The following is a 13,562-nucleotide window of genomic DNA, read 5'->3' on the forward strand; positions in this document are numbered from 1 at the left end:
TTTCTCTATGTCGCGCGCACGCGTGAGCCATGCTTGTGCATCGCTGCTCGCTGGTTATCTCCTTAGTTTCTTGTGTTTCTTCCATTTTTTTGCAAGTTTTCTCTCCATCCTCTAAGCCATTCCTGCCCTATAAAGCCTGAAACACTTAACACACGGATCACGGTATCGAATGGTATAAAGGAGACTTAAAATACACAAATTAAAGACTTTAGGAAGCAAGTTTTTAATCACAGAACAAAATTAAGAAGGAATTGTAAAACCATGCAAATCATATGAATAAGTGGGCAAGGATTTGATAAAAACCACTCAATTGAGCACAAGATAAACCATAAAATAGTGGTTTATCAACCTCCCTACACTTAAACATTAGCATGTCCTCATGCTTAGCTCAAGGAGATAAAATAAATTAGTAGGGAAAAGTAAGACTCATGCAATGCAATGCAACCTATGTATGAATGCAACTATATGATTTTGTCTACTTGGTTAAAAGTAAATAAGTTCTTCAAGACAAACATAAATTAAATTCCACTAATTCAAATCCTACAATAAAGACAAGTAAACTTGTAAGAAGGTGGCTCATGAAAGCAGGGAACATAGAATCAAGCATTGAACCCTCACTGATAGTGTATATGCACTCTAGTCACTCAAGTGTATAGGGTAATCACTCTACTCTTCTCTAGTCATGCTTTCTAAACTTTGTTCTTCACCTAACCAATCAACAAGTATTTAATGTATCAATGCAAACATCATGAGGTTTTTTCAAGGTTGTAATGGGGCTAAGGTAAAGGTGAGGGTATATATATATGGCTAAGTGAGCTATAAATTGAATCCTTGACTAACCTAAGCTCTCACCTATACACACACACACTCTATATAACTTCTAAATTCATGCCTAGCTACCCAAAATTTCCCACTTTTTCATCTCATACTCATGCATCAACCTTCTTTTTAAATTGTATCACATGTACACCGATCTTTTATTAACTTAATATTGGGGTAATTTTGTCCCCTTATTTATTTAATTGATTTGCATATATTTTTTTTTCAACTTACCAAGACACATCCGGCATGCCATGGGACACGTATAAATTGCGGGCAACTTACCTTTTCCCGGCTTGGTTTCAGATCAAGTCTCCGCAGCTAGAGTCTTCTACAGAGCTGGGGACACCAAGGCCATAATTCCTCGGGATGATGAATATGTTCCGAGTGGGAAGTACATCAAACCCACAGCAGCCACTACAAGCCGGATTGAGGACCCGTCCAGAGATATCCCTTCTTCTTCTACATCACAAGCACCTTCAACAAATCAGTTGCTCCTTCAAATACTTCAGAGGTAGGACCGACAAGACCGAAAGATGGAACGCATGGAGTGCCGTAACAAGCGCCGATTCACATACCTCAAGAGGCTGATTGTTGGGAACCACACACCTGAAGAAGACCCAGACACTCTGGACTCCACTGCAACTACCAGCATAGGGAGCCATGACGGTCCCGATTGTGGAGACACTGCTATCAGCCCCCCTTTGTTCCTGACTGATGGCACCAAGGACGGTGCAAAGCTTTAAGTATGGAGAGGTCGGTCAGTACCTGACTTCTGGAGGTAACTTTTCTCTCTTAACACCAATAGGTTATTTCTCTTTTTTTAGGATAGGATAGATTGCATAGTAATAGTTATTTGCATGCATGTTCTAATTGGTTGAAAAATAATAAGTTTCTTTTAAAGACTCTATTTTTGAAAAATTTCACTAATTTAAATAAAAAAGTTTTTGTGTTAAAAGCTTGTTTGAAGATTGTAAATTGGAACATGGTTTTAAGCTAAGAACACACAATCTGTGAGATTTGAGCTTAATTACATGGTTACATTATTTAACCATAAAAATTTATTCTTGTGTGTTTACTTCTCTATGATTGTAATCTATATTTTGTTCTATCCTAGATGTCCAATGTTTAGTGTATTTATATGCATGCATATGATTGAGACCATTATTTGATTATTAGCTCACTTATCCCAAATAGCCTACCCTTACATTTACCTTTGTAGCCATTTTGAGCCTATTAATCCCCATTTGTTCTATATTTTACCACATCACTAGCCTTAAGCGGAAAAATAATTAAATACCCCAATTGAATCTTTGGTTAGCTTAAGATAGAGATTGTGTATCAACTAAGTGTGGGAAAAAGTGGGAACATGGGTTAGTAAAGGAATGTGTTATATTTTTACTTTGATAAAATATTGGAAATTTGGGTGCCTACTCGTGTAAGACCAGAAAAAATAATATTCCATGTGCATTGATATATTATGTTTGCTTTCAAAAAAACAAATTTCTTTAACGTCCTTAAGTTGGACGGTCCACTAGCTTAGTCTTCCGTTGTGGGTGGATCCTCTAAGAGGAAGATCTCCAGCTCCTTGCTTTTCTTCATCTGCTCACCATGATACGGCTTAAGGCGATGTCCATTTACTTTTATAAATTTGGAGCTTGAAGGATGACTTAGATGAAAGACTCCGTATGGCTCTGCCTTCTCTACTCTATAGGGACCTTCCCATCTTGATCTCAGCTTACCTGGCATGAGCCTTAGTCTAGAGTTGTAGAGGAGAACTGATTCCCCTGGTTTGAACTCTCTCCATTTAATGTGCTTGTCATGCACAGCCTTCATCTTTCCTTTGTATAGCCTGGAGTTATCATACGCTTCAAGGAGAAGGTTTTCTAATTCTTGTAGTTTCATCTTCCTTTCTGCTCTGGCCCTCTCAAATCCCATGTTGATTTCTCTTACCGCCCAGCATGCCTTGTGCTCTATCTCGACTGGGAGGTGACAGGCTTTTCCATAAACTAAGCGGATGGGGCTCATCCCTATAGGTGTCTTGTATGCTGTCCAGTATGCCCAAAGTGCATCTTGTAGCCTGGTGCTCCGGTCCTTCCTATGAGGCTTGACTATCTTCTCCAGGATACGGTTTATCTCTCTGTTAGACACCTCTGTGGGTGGTAAGCAGTTGCTACCTTGTGAATAATTTCATGTTTCTTCAGTAGAGCGGTCAGTCTCCTGTTACAAAAATGGGTGCCTTGATCACTCACGATTGCTCGTGGTGATCCAAAGCGACAGATAATATGGTTTCTAACAAAGGAGACAACAGTGTTAGCATCATCAGTACGTGTGGGAATTGCTTCCACCCATTTAAAAACATAATTCACAACTAACAATATATATAAAAAACAGCTAGAGTTGGAAAATGGACCAATGAAGTCAATACCCCAAACATAAAAAATCTCACAGAACAGCATAATTTGTTGGGGCATTGACAAACCCCATTTTGACGGTTTGTCTTGTATTGATTTTAGGGGATTTTATAACCTTTTACCCACATTTATCCATTGAAATAGCATGGTTTTATAACTTCTCCTTTAATTGTGCTTAAGAGTGAAAATATGCTTTTTAGGTCTTAAAATAGCTAAATCTAATTCTCCTTGATTCAATTAGATTCCTTGATATGTTTGTTAAGTGATTTAAGGTTTAGGAGGCAAAGATTGGACCAAGGGAATGAAGAAAGAAGCATGAAAAGTTGGAGAACTCATGAAGAAATGAAAGAACCGGAAAGCTGTCAAGCCGACCTCTTCGCACTTAAACGACCATAACTTGAGCTACAGAGGTCCAAATGATGTGGTTCCAGTTGGGTTAGAAAGCTAACATCCGGGGCTTCAAAACGATATAAGATTTGCCATAGTTACTACAAGTATGGTGGCGCGCACGCGCATAGTACGCGCACGCGCCGTTGCTGCCACCTAGTCCACTTGAAGCAAAACGTGGCCAGCGATTTTAAAAGCCTTGTGGGCCCAATCCAACTCATTTCTGATGCTATTTAACCCAGGGAGTGAAGAGGGAAACACATGTTAGTTACCAGTTAGTTTTAGTTTAGTTCTAGAAGTTAGTTTCTAGAGAGAGAAGCTCTCACTTCTCTCTAAAATTAGGATTAGGATTAGGATTAGTTCTTAGATCTAGGTTTTAATCTTTGCTTTCTTCTACTTCTACCTTTCAATTCTTTGTTGTTAGATTCATCTTCTTCTACTCTTTTGTTGTAATTTCCTTTATGTTGTTCTTACATTTTGTTGTAGATCTAGTATTGTTCCCTCTACATTCTTTCAATTCAATAAGAGGTAATTCATAATAATTGTTCTTCTTTGCTTTTCCATTGTTAATCTCTTGCCTTTGTAGTTAGATCTCTCTTTAATTCTTGCAATTTACGTTGTTTACTTTTATTGCACTTTATGTGTTTGTTAAAATGTCTCTTTTAGTTTTAGTGTAGATTTTGTTCCTCTTGGCTTAGGTAGAGTAATTAGTGACACTTGAGTTATCTAATTCCTTTGTTGATTGACAATTGGAGAGATTGCTAATTGGTTTAGAGTGCACTAAAGCTAGTCTTTCCTTGGGAGTTGGCTAGAACTTGTGGCTCAAGTCAATTCATCCACTTGACTTTCCTTTATCTAGTAAGGGTTAACTAAGTAGTAGCAATGAACAATTCTCATCACAATTGAGAAGGATAACTAGGATAGGACTTCTAATTTTCATACCTTGCCAAGAGCCTTTTATAGTTGTTAGTTTATTTTTATCGCCATTTACTTTCATGCCTCTTATCAAAACCCCAAAACAACTCAAACCAATAACAAGACACTTTATTGTAATTCCTAGGGAGAACGACCCGAGGTTTGAATACTTCGGTTTATAAATTTAGGGGTTTGTTTTAGTGACAAACAACTTTTTGTATGAAAGGATTAGTGATTGGTTTAGAGACTATACTTGCAACGAGAGTTCATTTGTGAATTCTAAACCGTCAAAAATCCAATCATCAAAATGGCGCCGTTGCCGGGGAATTGCAATGGTGTTATGTTATTGGTTATTGTATATATGTGAATAGTGTGAATATGTTTGCTTTTGTTAGCTCTTACTAGTTTTAGGATTTAATTTTCTTGCTTCTTATTTGATTTTGTTTTCATTTTCCTCTTGCTATCATGAATTCTCACATTGGCTATGAGTTTGGTTATCAACATGTTGTAGGAAATGAGGACTATAATGAAGATGTGCATCAAGAATGGGACAATCAAAGGTGGGAGGAACCATATGCATATGATCAATCTTCATGGCAACAACCTCCACCAATGCATTATGAAGAAGAGCCATTTTTTGATGCATATCAATCCAATGGCTATGGTGAATCTCCTTGTGACTTTCAAGAGCCACCACCATATGCTTATGAATCCCCTCCTCAACATGGCCCCCAACCACACTCACAAGCCTCTTTTCACCAACCACCTTCATATGATCCTAATCCATATCCACCATTCCAACAACCATATGAGCCATATGAACCACACATAGAGCCACCACCATCCCAACATCACCACTTTCAAGAGCCACCCCTTCCATATTATTACCAAGATGAACCACCTCCAATATATGAAAATTTTCAACTACAAGATGAATACTACTTTCCACCACAACCTCCCATGGAAGAATACTTATGTCCTTCAATCCAAGAGCCCTATGATCCTAATCATACTATCCAAGAGGAACAAGAGTCAAGGGATCATCTCAAGGAAGCATTGGATCAATTTTAAGCAACCATGGAGTGTGTTGTGCAACAAGTGGAAAGAATGGAAAACATTGAACCACCACAACTCTACCAAGAAGAACCACCTTCCTACTATGAACCCTTCCCCCAAAATGATGAACCCTTCCACCCACCCCAATCTCTAATGGATGAAACCCTTGGTGTTCTTATTCAAGGGCAAGAAGAGATGAAAAGGGATGTGCAAAATTTCATGGCCGCCTTAGATGCGGTAACAAATCAATTAGCCTCCTAATGCTTGAACACTCAAGGAACTCCCATGGCTACATGCGGAGAATCAAATGAAGAACATAGCATAAAGGAGAGATTGAAAACTCCGGTGGGAAATGAAGGAAGTTGCTTTGTATTAGAACAATTAGAGGAAGCTTTAATTGTTGAAGACAAGGAAGAAGTGGTAGAAGACTTAGGAGATGCGGAGCCTCCATGGGAACATAGAGTTGAAGAAAACCCCTCCAAAGTGATTGAAATTGATGCTAGGGAGGAAAGTTCACACCTTCCAAGGCATATTCCATATGAAGACTTGGATGGGATAGAGAAAGAATTGAGTTCCCTTGGAGATGAAGATCAAGCATCAAGTCTTAGTGGTGAACAATCCTTTGAGCATGAAGAACCTTCTCCAGTTGGATCTAAAAACGTTGAGGAGGTAAATTTTTCTCACACTCCCTATTATGATTTGAGTAAGGGAAAAGGTTTAGATAAAGTTGTTGAACAAAGGATTGAATTAGAGAAATCTTGTGAAGAGGTGGAAGTCCCTAGAAATAGAAGAACGAGGGTTGGTTATGCTTTGTCAAGATCGTTGGAAGCATCTTTGCCTAGGTTGTCATCTAATCCTTCACTTGAGTGGGTAAAATTCATTTTTATTAGCTTTATTGTCCCACTTGAGTATGGCTTGCTTGAAACGGATGGTCAACTTAGGATGCTTTGTGGGATGAAGCGTAAGCGGAAAAGGTTGTTTGGTGGGCGTTGCAAATCAAGGCTCATTATGGTTGATGCATCAAACATGAGATATAAAGGTTGGAGTAGTGCTCAAATAGATGGGTCTAGGAGGATTGTTGGCCACTATATAGAGAATTCACCCTACTCACCACCCGGTTGGACTAATAATGATGATCAACCTCAAGACGGGTGTGAAAACAAAGTGTGGGATCCAGATTACAAAAAGAGGACCAACTTTGGGAGCCCCAAGCTTGTGAAGAACTCCATCAAGACTTGGCTCAATCCATAAGAAATCTAGGGGCACAATGGAGAACCAAGCATTGGTGGGAGTTCCAAGATGAGTACAAGCACAAGCCACCTTGATGAGGAGCTCCCCATAAGTCCAACTTAAGGACAATAAACAAAAGTGCTAGGTGGGAGACACCCCACCATGGTAAAATCCTTTCATTTTCTCTTTTGTACATATTGGTAGAACTAGTTTAATTTCATGTTTAGATTAGTTGGTTGAGTTTAATTAGCATTTTAACATGTTAAAAAAGGTTTTAGGGTGTTTTGGTAGTAGCTTGAAGGTTTGGAATGCTTGGATTGGTGCAAAAACATAGCAAAAATTTTTGAAAAAAAAAAGAGAGAAAAATAGAACACCATCCACGCGTGTGCGCACATGACACGTACGCGCACATGAGCATTTTCCGACCATCCACGCGGACGAGCACTGTACGCGTACACGTGGATGCAAAAATTCTACCCCAGCCAAAAACCCGAGAGTTAGGCCTGCACTGTGCGAACATTGGGCCTAAGGCACAAGTCTATGCACGCGTGCGCGCACCTGGCGCGTACGCGCACATGATCTTAAATTGGCAATGCACGCGCACGCACACTGTGCGCGCGCGCGTCGATTGCACGATCCACACTCCTGGTACTTTTACCCGAGAGTTGTGCCAGACTTGCGCCGACATTATGCCTCCGGCCTAACTCGATGCACGTGTGCGCGCACCTGGCGCGTACGCGTCCTTCAACCAATATGCACATCGACGCGTAAGCACACATGACGCGCACGCGTCGGTAAAAAAAAAAAAAAAGAGTTTTTTTTCTCCCCTTCCATTTTCTTTTGCTTATCACATTCGCATACTGCTATTCTTCCCATTTTCATTTAGTTTTTGTAGCATGTTTTCATTTTTTTAGTCATTTTAATAATGGTGTTGCATCTTCCTACTCAATTGTTGAGGATTCATTGCATTACTTTGGTGCTTCTTGGCTTGTTTCATATTGTTGGGTGATGTTTCTCTTCAAATCAATGCTCAATCTTTTATGCATTCTTTGTGCATTGATATGACCTTATATTGTCTTTCATGGCCCACTTTCTCTTGTTCGCGCTTGTTGCTCATCATGCTCTTCATGCTTTAACCTTACTCTTGCATCAAGTATTAGTTAATATGCCATTGGCTTATATTGTTTTCTCTTTTACATGTTGTAGCTACCATGTAGTAGAGAACCATACCTTTATTTGGCATTCGCCCCCGCCTATGTTCTATTTGCTTCGATATCTTTGTTATAGGCCTAATATTCCTTTCCTTTTCTATCCTTTTAGGTTGGCCACCAAGGAGGGAGAAAGGAAAAGCTTTCAAAGGGGGCAACAAACAAGTCATCCGCACAACCTTTTGAAGGAGCTCATCAATTGTAGCAACCCGTCCACCTTGCTCTTCTTTGCATGCACCGAGGACGGTGCAATCTTCAAGTGTGGGGAGGTCGTTCGACCAATCTCCATGGGTAACAATTTCCTTTTCAACACCAATTCTTAGTTTTCTTTGTTAGATTAGTTATTGCATTGCATGATAGGTTGCATGTTAGTTAGAATTTGTACATATTTTACTACCTTCTTCTTATTAGGACTACTTGGTTAGAGTGATGATTTCTTTCCCAAGAAACCATTTTAGGGCAACCTACCAATTTGAAAAATATTTTTGTTAAACTTGCTTGAAAGAATGTATTTTGGAACATGGTTTTGAGCTAAGAACACAAGCAAGTGAGATTTGAGCCTAATGGTGTGGTTACATCTTATAACCACTTATTTTTCCTTCTTGTGTGCATTATTCTCTTCCTATGATTGTAATCTTCGATTTGTTTGATTCTTTATGTCCATTATTTTGTGTATTCATGCATTTATATGATTGAGGCCATCATTTCATTTAGCTCACTTACCCAAAAAGCCTTACCTTTTATCACCCATTGTTAGCCAATTTGAGCCTACGCTTAACCCACTTGTTCTTAATTTTAGCACATTACAAGCTTAAAGCGGAAAACAATAAATGTCCTTAATTTGGATCTTTGATTGGCTTAGGCTAGTGTGTGTGAGTATCATTCAAGTGTGGGAACCTTGGGACATTGGGTGAATAAAAGGGTAGTTTTGTATTATTATTGAAAATATTGGGAATTGAGGTACATGCTCGTGTATTGATCAAATGTATAGACCTTATGCATTGATCCTCTTGTATATAAAAAAATGATGAGAAAAAAAAAACAAAAGAAAAAGAAAAGAAAAATAATATGGAAAAAAAATATAAAAAAAAAATAGAAAAGAAAGAAAAAGAAAAAAAACAATAAAAAGGGGACAAAATGCCCCAAAGTAAAGCTCAAATAAAAGTCAATGCATATGTGTTGTGAAATGAAAAGAGAATGCATGAGTATGTGGAAAAATGAAGAATGGGTAGTTAGGTTAGAATATAGGATGTCATAGGTTAGGTGGGAAGTCTAAGCCTATCAAAGATTCAAACTTCAAGCTCACTTGACCAAATATGCATCCTACCTTAACCCTAGCCCCATTACAACCTAAAGAAAAGACCTCATGATAATTGTATGCGTGCATTGAATAATTGTTGATTGTTAGATGAAAAACAAATCTCAGAAAGCATGATTAGGGGAGAATTGAGTGAATCAACCCCAAACACCGAGCGACTAGAGTGCAAACACTTCCGGTGAGGGTTCGATGCTCAATTCCTTGATTCCCGGCTTTCATGAGCATTCTTCTTGCAAGTCTACTTGAACTTCATTTTGATATTCGAATTGGTAGGACTCATGAATCGTTATATGATCTTGGCCCTACTTGTGCAAGTATGACATGGAGGAATGATTTATTTTTAATCAAGTAGGTAAAACCATTTTGCATTTAGTTGCATCCATTTAGATAATTGCATATAGTTTATTTACATTGAATAAATGTTGATACCCTTTGCTTCTCTCTTGGCTTAAGCATGAGGACATGCTTGGTTTAAGTGTGGGGAGGTTGACAAACCCCGTTTTGACGGTTTGTCTTGTATTGATTTTAGGGAATTTTATAACCTTTTACCCACATTTATCCATTGAAATAGCATGGTTTTATAACTTCTCCTTTAATTGTGCTTAAGAGTGAAAACATGCTTTTTAGGTCTTAAAATAGCTAAATCTAATTCTCCTTGATTCAATTAGATGCCTTGATATGTTTGTTAAGTGATTTAAGGTTTAGGAGGCAAATATTGGACCAAGGGAATGAAGAAAGAAGCATGAAAAGTTGGAGAACTCATGAAGAAATGAAAGAACCGGAAAGCTGTCAAGCCGACCTCTTCGCACTTAAACAACCATAACTTGAGCTACAGAGGTCCAAATGATGCGGTTCCAGTTGGGTTAGAAAGCTAACATCCGGGGCTTCAAAATGATATAAGATTTGCCATAGTTACTACAAGTATGGTGGCGCGCACGCGCATAGTACGCGCACGCGCCGTTGCTGCCACCTAGTCCACTTGAAGCAAAACGTGGCCAGCGATTTTAGAAGCCTTGTGGGCCCAATCCAACTCATTTCTGATGCTATTTAACCCAAGGAGTGAAGAGGGAAACACATGTTAGTTACCAGTTAGTTTTAGTTTAGTTCTAGAAGTTAGTTTCTAGAGAGAGAAGCTCTCACTTCTCTCTAGAATTAGGATTAGGATTAGGATTAGTTCTTAGATCTAGGTTTTAATCTTTGCTTTCTTCTACTTCTACCTTTCAATTCTTTGTTGTTAGATTCATCTTCTTCTACTCTTTTGTTGTAATTTCCTTTATGTTGTTCTTATATTTTGTTGTAGATCTAGTATTGTTCCCTCTACATTCTTTCAATTCAATAAGAGGTAATTCATAATAATTGTTCTTCTTTGCTTTTCCATTGTTAATCTCTTGCCTTTGTAGTTAGATCTCTCTTTAATTCTTGCAATTTATGTTGTTTACTTTTATTGCACTTTATGTGTTTGTTAAAATGTCTCTTTTAGTTTTAGTGTAGATTTTGTTCCTCTTGGCTTAGGTAGAGTAATTAGTGACACTTGAGTTATCTAATTCCTTTGTTGATTGACAATTGGAGAGATTGCTAATTGGTTTGGAGTGCACTAAAGCTAGTCTTTCCTTGGGAGTTGGCTAGAACTTGTGGCTCAAGTCAATTCATCCACTTGAATTTCCTTTATCTAGTAAGGGTTAACTAAGTGGTAGCAATGAACAATTCTCATCACAATTGAGAAGGATAACTAGGATAGGACTTCTAATTTTCATACCTTGCCAAGAGCCTTTTATAGTTGTTAGTTTATTTTTATCGCCATTTACTTTCATGCCTCTTATCAAAACCCCAAAACAACTCAAACCAATAACAAGACACTTTATTGTAATTCCTAGGGAGAACGACCCAAGGTTTGAATACTTCGGTTTATAAATTTAGGGGTTTGTTTTAGTGACAAACAACTTTTTGTATGAAAGGATTAGTGATTGGTTTAGAGACTATACTTACAACTTAATGTGCTCAAGGCGACTCAAGTGGTCCGCCACTAAATTCTGGTTACCACTCCTATCCTTAATTTCTAAATCAAATTCTTGCAGTAACAGTATCCAACGTATCAGCCTTGGTTTAGACTCTTTTTTAGCTAACAAATATTTGAGGGATGCATGGTCTGAGTACACTACCACTTTAGTGCCAAGTAAATAGGCTCATAATTTATCCAGAGCAAAAACAATAGCTAAAAGCTCTTTTTCAGTGGTAGTGTAATTAGACTGAGCAGCGTCTAAGATCTTCGAAGCATATGCAATTACGAAAAGGCCCTTACCTGCGTGCTGGGCCAGCGCCGCTCCTACAGCATGGTTGGAGGCGTCACACATAATCTCAAAGGGCTTACTCCAATCTGGTCCTCGCACAATTGGAGCTTGAGTCAAGGCGATCTTCAGCTTATCAAACGCTTCCATACAGTCCTTACTCAGTTCAAACTTAACATCCTTCTGTAGCAGTCTAGATAAAGGTAAAGCTACCTAACTGATGTCCTTGATAAATCTCCGGTAGAAACCTATATGACCAAGGAACGAACGGACTTCCCTCACGGAGGAGGGGTAAGGCAGACTAGAAATGACATTTACCTTTGCTGGATCTACAAAAATACCAGTATTAGAGATAACATGTCCTAGAACAATACCTTGTTTTACCATAAAATGGTACTTTTCAAAATTCAAAACAAGGTTTGATCTAACATACCTGTCTAATTCTCTAGATAAACTATCAAAGCAAAGGCTAAAAGAATCACTGTATACGCTAAAATTATCCATAAAAACCTCCATACAGCTCTCAATGAGATCAGAGAAAAGACTCATCATGCACCTTTGGAAAGTGGCTAGTGCATTGCATAAGCCAAAGGGCATTCTCTTGTAAGCATAAGTCCCAAATGGACATGTAAAAATAGTCTTTTCCTGATCCTCATGTGCTATATGAATTTGAAAATAGCCTGTGTAACCATCTAAAAAGTAGTAATGGGATTTACCTGACAGGCGATCAAGTATTTGATCAATAAATGGCAAAGGGTAATGATCCTTGTGAGTGGCTTGGTTGAGGAACCTATAGTCAATGCACACCCTCCAGGAATTCTACACTCTAGTTGCTATGAGCTCTCCTTGCTCATTCTTTACTGTTGTGACTCCAGACTTCTTGGGCACCACTTGCACTGGACTGACCCATTCGCTATCTGAGATGGGGTAGACGATATCTGCTTCCAGTAGTCTGGTTACTTCCTTCTTGAAAACCTCCAAGATGGTGGGATTCAGTCTTCTTTAGGGTTGGCAAACAGGCCTTGCTCCCTCTTCTAAGAATATTCTGTGCTCACAAACTTGAGTGCTGATGCCTACTATATCTGCCAAGCTCCACCCAATTACTTTCTTGTGTCTTCACAGCACACTAAGCAACTGCTCCTCCTGCTGGGCTGTGAGTTCCTTTGCAATGATAACTGGGAGCTTCTGATTGTCCTCAAGGTAAGCATACTTGAGGTGGGGTGGAAGGGGTTTTAACTCCAATTTCTGCTCCTGACTGGGCACTAGATCGTCTGGAGCCAGTGATGATGGCATAATGTCCTCATTATGTTCAGAGGGGTTCCCTACACCTGGACCTTGCTCCATGTGAATCTCTTCTACTGCTTTCTGGTGAACTGCAACCACTGTCTCATCAATTATGTCGCATTGGAAGATGGAATGGTCTTCCGGAGGATGCTTCATAGCCTCATTCAGATTGAAGCTTACTGCTTGGCCATCTATTTCAAAAGAATAGGTTCCTGAGAATGCATCCAACTTGAACTTTGAGGTCTTCAGGAATGGTCTTCCGAGCAAGATGGATGACGGCTTTCCTGAGTCATTTTGGGGCATGGTGCACGGAATTGTGATCAACAATTTTAGCTCTTTGGTATGTGCACAAAAACATTAACTCAGCACTTTCTTTTCACAACTCTGTTCAACTAACCAGCAAGTGTACTGGGTCATCCAAGTAATAAACCTTACGCGAGTAAGGGTCGATCCCACAGAGATTGTTGGTATGAAGCAAGCTATGGTCACCTTGTAAATCTCAGTTAGGCAGATTAAAATTGGTTTATGGATTTTCGAATAATTAATAATAAATAGAAAATAAAAAGGGATAGAAATACTTATGTAAATCAATAGTGGAAATTTCAGATAGGCGTATGGAGGTGCTGTGCTCCTCTTGAAACTCTAC

At 38.9% G+C, this 13,562-nt stretch overlaps 1 protein-coding gene across 1 annotated transcript; it reads right to left on the reverse strand.

The window, feature by feature from the left end:
- Window positions 1-2,358: 2,358 nt before the first annotated feature.
- Window positions 2,359-2,757, reverse strand: LOC130934011 (uncharacterized). Its single transcript, XM_057863601.1, has one exon. The coding sequence runs from the start codon at window positions 2,755-2,757 to the stop codon at window positions 2,359-2,361; it is 399 nt and encodes a 132-aa protein (XP_057719584.1).
- Between the last annotated feature and the right edge of the window lie 10,805 nt (window positions 2,758-13,562).

This window comes from Arachis stenosperma, chromosome 6 (genome assembly GCF_014773155.1).
Source record: "Arachis stenosperma cultivar V10309 chromosome 6, arast.V10309.gnm1.PFL2, whole genome shotgun sequence".
Classification (NCBI taxonomy): Eukaryota; Viridiplantae; Streptophyta; class Magnoliopsida; order Fabales; family Fabaceae; genus Arachis; species Arachis stenosperma.

Coding starts and splice junctions, on each gene's coding strand:
- LOC130934011 (XM_057863601.1), bottom strand. CDS start 2,757: ATGGGATTTGAGAGGGCCAGAGCAGAAAGGAAGATGAAACTACAAGAA.